The 7,153-nt window shown below is 40.9% G+C and overlaps 1 protein-coding gene across 2 annotated transcripts; it reads right to left on the reverse strand.

Moving 5' to 3' along the window:
* Positions 1-1,613: 1,613 nt before the first annotated feature.
* On the reverse strand, positions 1,614-7,153 carry LOC104426974 (actin-depolymerizing factor 7). 2 transcript variants are annotated; one of them, XM_018865928.2, is made up of 7 exons: positions 6,658-7,153; positions 6,170-6,311; positions 5,664-5,755; positions 5,465-5,549; positions 4,263-4,279; positions 2,475-2,734; positions 1,614-1,999 (listed from the first exon to the last, which is right to left on the reverse strand). In XM_018865928.2, exons 1-7 carry the CDS (start codon positions 6,952-6,954, stop codon positions 1,849-1,851), a joined length of 1,044 nt encoding a protein of 347 aa, XP_018721473.2. In that variant the 5' UTR covers positions 6,955-7,153; the 3' UTR covers positions 1,614-1,848. The 2 variants fall into 2 exon arrangements, with proteins under 2 accessions (XP_018721473.2, XP_018721472.1); XM_018865927.2 differs by lacking the exons at positions 4,263-4,279; positions 5,465-5,549; positions 5,664-5,755; positions 6,170-6,311; positions 6,658-7,153 and adding an exon at positions 3,104-3,269.

The raw sequence follows: 7,153 nt of genomic DNA on the forward strand, positions 1-7,153 counted from the left end.
TGTGATGGGATCGGGAGGCGAAGTGCCGACGTATGTCCCGTCTCAGGCGCGGGCTTTGCTTCAGAGCTTCTCGTTTAATGCACCAATGCCGAAAGGCACCTTCTAAACAATGCGAACTGTGATAAGCGTTCGTCACTGCGAGTTTTTCCATCTTTCGGTCTCTGTTTTGCTGAGGCCCCTTCATGTTCTTTAGAATCCTTCTCTCTTTGTACTTGAATGTATTACATATAAATTATAAATATTTGTTAGAAGTCAACATCTACATACGTAAGCTACCACAAGGCTGATGGCATGGGACTATAAATGCCTTCACGTGGATATGTCTGAACAGATGCATTTTGGTTGCACATCCCCCTCAAGGATCCGTAAATAGAGCAGTAGATTAGAGCCAATAAATAGGGCATCGGAACTTAAAAGGCCCTAGAATTTATGATGAGAGAGCTCCCAAATAGAAAGTTGCTCGTCTGTGAGGGAGTGAGAGCTAAATTTTAAAGCTCTTTTATTTTGCGAAAAAGCAGTATTTTGAAAAATATTTTTTACGAAATAATTTTTGGGTATTTGGCTTAAACCCAAAAATAAACTAGAAATTTTTTGCCATTTAGTATGAAAGATCTAATTTGATTTTATGAGAACTTACCAACTAATTTGAATTTTTTTTTTTTTTTAATTTTTTTTCTCCTTCTTCCTTGACTGGTCATTGACAAATGTCGCTGGTTTTCGATCTCCGCTGCCGCTGATCATCGATGAACAAAGCTGGTTTCTGATTGTCGGTTGCTAATTGTCACCTATGATCTATTGTCAACCTTGGATGAGGGTTGAGCACGCTTGTGGCCAATCGAGAAAGAAGCAAAAGAAAAGGAAAAAAAAAAAACCCCAAAAAAATTTCGGAATATTTTTTTCCAACAAATTAAAATTTTGAATTTTTTAATAATAATAATAATAATATATTTTTAAAAAAATAACCAAGGACCCAAGCTGAGAGCCAAGGACCAACGCACAACCATTGATGTCCTGGGCCTAAAGGTGGGAACTCGGGCATGGCCTTTGTGGACCCTGACTTGTGCTCTGGAACACTGGGTAAGGGGGGTTTTGGCCCAGCCTCCATGGACCCGAGTGTGGGCATCACATACCCAGGCTCATTTTCTTAAATTTAAATTTTGGTAGGAAAAAGAATTTCGTTGACTCATTTTTCTAGGCGAACCAAATACTAGAAGATGAGGAAAATATTTTTTGCGAAATAAATGGAGCCTTATTATCTTTGTGCCTAATGTGAGAAAATAAATTGTAAAAATTGTGTGAGATAATATTTTACTGGAGTGATATAATCATACTACATTTTGATGTAAGTGTATCTTGAGTTGCTCGCTATAATTATCTCATGTTACCATCATCAACGTGCTTTCGCAATCCTACAATGTACTTGTTTTAGTGTCAAGTAATTAACCAAAGAGACAGGATTAATTATGGCTTTGGGCATTAACGATAATTTATAAACTTGATGACAACCCAAAGAGGATTACTTCCTCTTGATTACATGGTTTCTCCATCTTTGCCCGAAGCGTGTTCTGATAAAAGATGACAGCATAATAAAAAACGTCACTCCAGGAAAGCAGTGAGACCAAAAAAAAATTGTATATTACAGGATGCAGCAGATACATTTGAGTTTGAGCTAAGGGAAGTCTAATTGCGACACCGTTACAACATCACCGATTGAGGAATGGAAAAGAAAACAGTTTTTTAGAACAAAAGAAGCGACGGCTCTCAGCCTTTCACACACGATACCGTAGACGAAAAGAAAAAAACCAGCAGGAATTAAAAAGGACGTCGAGATCGTATTGAGCGAGCCATCTAAAGCGCTCGGCCTTTGATGATGTCTAAGCTCATCTCGCTCGGGTCCGTGGCTTGCAACTCCACTTGAATGCCATCCAATTCCCTCTTGAACCTGTCCTTGGAGCTGGCGTACACCATCTTACTCCTTATCTTTGCGGTATCAGGTGCCCTACCAACAACACATTCGGTCAGTGAAGCTCTGTCTTTGTTCAATTCAATCTGATTGTTTTCTCGTTTTTGCGGAGAGAGAGAGAGAGAACACACAACATATAAAGCTCAGCACAACTGCAGCAGACTAGTCGGACTTTTGGAATTGAGGAACGGTGTGAAATATAATGGTCGAATTTCTGAAAACAGTCCAGAAACTGGATGTACGCCTTTTTCATGCATTTGGAACTATAAGATTATCAGAGGTCACTGTGATTGAAAATTTGCATGAGTTTGCGAATGAAATTTAGAACCTCTGACTCGTGTGAAATTCTTGCACATCGCGCATATACAATCCTTTCGAATGATGAAGCACAGATCTTCCGTAAGCAACAACATTTCATGACTAACTATCATCGTCTTTCTGATACTGAAAGGTACTTCAGACTAGTCACATGGATAAAAGCTAGGCCATATTGGTTGAGAGATAATGTTACCATGCAATGAAGAAGATCTTGCTTTTCTGGCAATTCTCATTGGTGATGAAGTCGAAGTCGAATACCGAATAGCGGCACTCATCAGCAGGAAAAGAGGCGGAGAAATCCTCGTAGGTTTCCTCCGGATTCCCAACCTTCTCTACCACAACCTGCTGGTTCTCAATCTTGAAGATGATGAATCGGTAAATCCTCTTCGCTTTTAGCTCCATGAATCTCAGCTTGCACTCGTCGCTGACAGCCATTCCAGAAGCCGCGTTCGCCTAAAATCCATTCATTTTCAAGTCGATGCGACAAAATTTCAGGCAGTCAGGACGATCATAAGATTTCAAATTGCCAATGACGAGAATGAGGACGGCATGAGGGCATTCGTTCATGCACGTCCAGATACTCTTCACATAATTCTCGATACAACCAATTACAATCACCTTGAGCATCTAATAGGGTCTCTACCTAGATCATGCCCATCTACAACCATCCAATCTAGACTATTATGAAAAAACAAAAATAATGCTCGACCATTTTTGACATGAATCATAATCGAAAGGAACGTCAAAACGGTATTCATATTTGCAATTTCCCAAAGCACGAAAAGATCGTACGTTCAGAGAGATCGGGGACGGTGAACGTACCATTTTGCCTTCAATGAGAGACAGAGAAGCTCCTGGCAAGAAGAGAGAAATTGGAGGAAGAAGCAAAATATGATGAGAGAGAGAGGAAGAGAGAATGAGGAGGAGAGGCTGGGAGAGGGCGAGAGAGACGAAGGTGATCCTTAATCCCGGGGGGGATTTCTAAAGCCGATGGAGAGGAGGAATTGCAGGAAAAGAAAGAGGCTGATATAAAATAGATCATGCCCCTCCAACGCCAGCGCCAACTACCAAGCACTTCGATGTTGCCACGTTCTTGATGCGTCTTGCATGGCACGTCTGTTTCGTTCCATCGACACATAGACAAAGTTACTTTTTTCTTGGTTTTTCCTTGTGTTTTATTGAGTTCAAATTCCATATATAGTAGTGGCCATCTACCCACGTTCTAAAAAATTCATATATACTACATGAATGGCATTAGCTTATACCCTTCAATTGACTATTTTTCTCAGCCCGGGAAAGCACGCGGCTCCGGGATGCGTCCCTCACGATCTTCAAGAATTAGTGAAGAGAAATCCAGTCGAAAGCACGAATGGATAGCCAATCGACGACTAGGATGATCGACAGCAAACAATGTCGAACCTATACATACTGGAGTCCAGGTCGTGGGGTCCGCTTAAGAGAGAAGCCGAGGCCGCCTATGTCGTCATATGTTTTACTCCCACATGATAAAATGCCACATCAGGAGTCCATGTACATTCGGGGTGTGTATGAATTTCACAAAAAAATGACGCAGGCTCTAGTTCAGAAAATCATCCTTCAATGGAAGCATTCGACTCTTGAATGAGTATATCAGTCTGCACCCGAACTCAAGTTTCAAATAATGAACTATAAATTCAAGAACTTCCAACTACACGGGAAAAGCTTCATTGCAACTACAAGACATCGTCGACAGTAAACAAATACTACAGTATTTTTCCTGCATCTCTTTTGGTTCGTTTTTGGGAAAGTAGGGATCCAAACACACTGGATCCAAGGGTCAAAATTGCTTGAAGAACCAAAAATGAAGAAAAGGCCAACGACGCTGTAATCCTAGCTATCTCTCGTGAATCGACAATAATTAACCAGCAAAATTAACAACTTTTGTACCCTGTTTTCTCTTGGCTTTTACATGATCATCTTTTGAGCCAGAAGTATCAGCTACACATGCACTAGACTTGTCTTTCTTAGCGGGTGTTTCATCCATCACAAAGTCATCATCAAGATCATCCCCGCTAGTGAATTTGGTAACTTGAGGTCTCGGCGCCTCTTCTGTTTCAGCCACTGGAGACAAGACAGAGACAGAATCAGAATAGACCTTAAAGTCGTACGATGTTATATAAGCAATTTAACTTGTCAACGAAAAGTAACATTTGAGAACATTAAGCAAGGAAACATTCAAAAGAAAGGTCAGAAATTATAGAACAAGTACCAAAATACTATATCCGTGCCACTTTATCTTTAACCCCTGCGGAGATTCTATGGTAAGCTTGTGTGGGTCAAACAGAGGATTTTACTTTACAAGCAAAGAATCAGATCCACATAAGAATGATGGATGTCAAACCGAAGTCACTTTGAGATGGCAGCATTGACATCCTTAACTTTATATCTCATTTTTATAGCCAAGCCCCAAAATGTTATCCCAAATGTTAGCCACCTATAAGGCAATAGCCCATCAAGGCCAACTCAGGAGCACCAGACTTGCCAATACAAAGAAAACTCTTGCCAATCATTTCATATGGTATCAGCATGAACAGTCACACAAAAAAAAAAAAAATTCTGCACAATAATTTTCTGCATCCAAATTGCAATGAGGTCAATTAAATAAGTGAGCGAGCCATAGGAGAAAGATGATTAGCTTCAAACAAGAATCAAGCAATAAGAAACCAAGAGGACAACACTAACGTTCTTATGGAGTAATCACTATGAAGATCTGATGTGATTTGTCTATTCTTGATAAGAGTAAGTCCACCATGCTTCTCAGTTCAAAGAATAAAGAGAAAATTTTCTGGATATACTGAAGCCATTTTTCTCCACTCTTTCATGCTTAAGCAGCCGATCATCTCACCCAACTGTTCTTCACACGTGCTAGAGGAGTTAACATCCAAAGGTTGCGGAGGCTCAAGAAATTAGCAAACTGTTACACTGTTTATTCTCTGTTACTTAAGTCAATCTGGTTTATCCTAGGTTCCTAATGCCTGAGGAACATTCCATTGAAAAATAATAAGGTTGGTGGGAACAATTTGTACTAAAGGCTGCAATATTTATCCTCAAATGCAAATGGACTTTGCCACAGAACACCATCAGAATTAAGAATCCTTTGGGCTGGCATGAGTTTAAGATGTATAGAAGATGACTCACATCTACCACCAATTCCGGAAAATCTTTTGCCCTTTTCAGGGCAATCCTTAGCCAAATGTGTCACGCCACCACAGATTTTGCAGCAACCACCCTACAGAAGAGCAATTAGATGTCTCCTCTTCATGAGAGTATCGTAATGAGTATAAAAAGATATAGAACAAAGCACGTATATACTTAGCCATTTACAATAAACAAAACAATGTACCTTTGGATAAATTCCATGAGCATTTTGAGGGCAGTTTTTGCTCAAGTGACCCTGCTCTTTACAAATAAAGCAGCTGGCGAACTTAGTCCCCCCTGTCACCACAAAGGAGAGTAAATGATCAGGGAAACACCATTCATGACGTAAAAGTAAGCACTGCAGTAGCAGAACAATGGATGGAGGTTTATATGAGCAGTCACATTTAACAGATTCGCCTCTAGATGATGAAGTTAGCCATCCAGCACATCACCAAACCAAGGCTTGTGTAAGTAAACTTAAGTTTAACCTTTCTAGAAGAGGATTCAAGAAGCAAACTGAGAATGACGCAAATCAAAGGATAGACCAATAAGAAAAGTAAAATGCTAGACTACAATATACAGAGAAAAAGGACGGAAAGACTTCTGCATTAGTGGACATCCTAATTGTATGACTTGTAACATGTAATTCATTTCCAGCAAATATCAACATAGAATAACAATTTTCAGTACAATCTCGTGATATCAAATTACCGTCTTTAAGAGGTTGAGGACAGTTTGCTAGAGAATGCCCCGTGTCCCCGCAATTATAACACAGCTTCCTATCAACGGACTCGTCATTCTTCTGCGGGCAGTTTTTGAGGCTATGACCGCGCCGACGGCAAAGCAAACATATCTGCGTAACAGCATAAAACCCAAGAGTCAGACAACCTAATCAACACCGAGAAACTGAAGGAACTAAAATTCTGGACCCCGGGAATTCAAATGCATATGCCTGGCTTGATTAAACGCCCATCAATACCCAACCCAAAAAATACAAAAAAAATCAAGAAACCACCTGAGCAATGTTCATGGGACTGGCACACTGTTTCTCAAGCAACTTCCGCATAATTCAGACAACGAAATGACTCTTATAGAAAACCAAGAATCCCCAGACGTTAAAATACAATCAAGAAGTAAGGACTGCCAATTCTGTCCAAGGCCCAACCAAAAAAAAAAAAAAAAAAGCAAGAAAGACAAACCTTATTCTTCTCCCACTGAGCTTTCTCAGGGCAGAGCTTGGCAATATGGTCCTGACCTTTGCAAATATAACAGCCCTCACCGGGCATCAATCCAGGAATTCTAAGCGGGTGTCTCTTGAAGGTTTTCTTGGTGGGTCCTCCGGCGCCATTGGAATCTGGTTTCTTGCGCTTGAATTTGTTTAGCTTCTTCTTCTTCTTCGTCGGGTCTTTGGGCGGGGTCGGCTCCGGTTTGGGGAACAGCTCCGGGTGGGCTTCTCTGTATCGCTTGCGAGCGAGTCTCTGCCTTTCGCTCACCATCTTGCGAAACTCGGTGCCGGCGCGGACGATGGTTTTTCGCCTTCGAGCTAGCAGCAGAGGCGACGCGGTCTCGTGCCGGCGGACGTTTTAGGGTTCATCGAGTTGGCGTATCAGGCGATGGTGATTTTCTACTTTTGCGAAAATTTCGATTTCTTACTGTATTCTTTTTTGGGGTACGGAATTGTTATTTGCCTTCTTT

The sequence above is a fragment of the Eucalyptus grandis genome, chromosome 11 (genome assembly GCF_016545825.1).
Source record: "Eucalyptus grandis isolate ANBG69807.140 chromosome 11, ASM1654582v1, whole genome shotgun sequence".
In the NCBI taxonomy this organism is placed as follows: domain Eukaryota; kingdom Viridiplantae; phylum Streptophyta; class Magnoliopsida; order Myrtales; family Myrtaceae; genus Eucalyptus; species Eucalyptus grandis.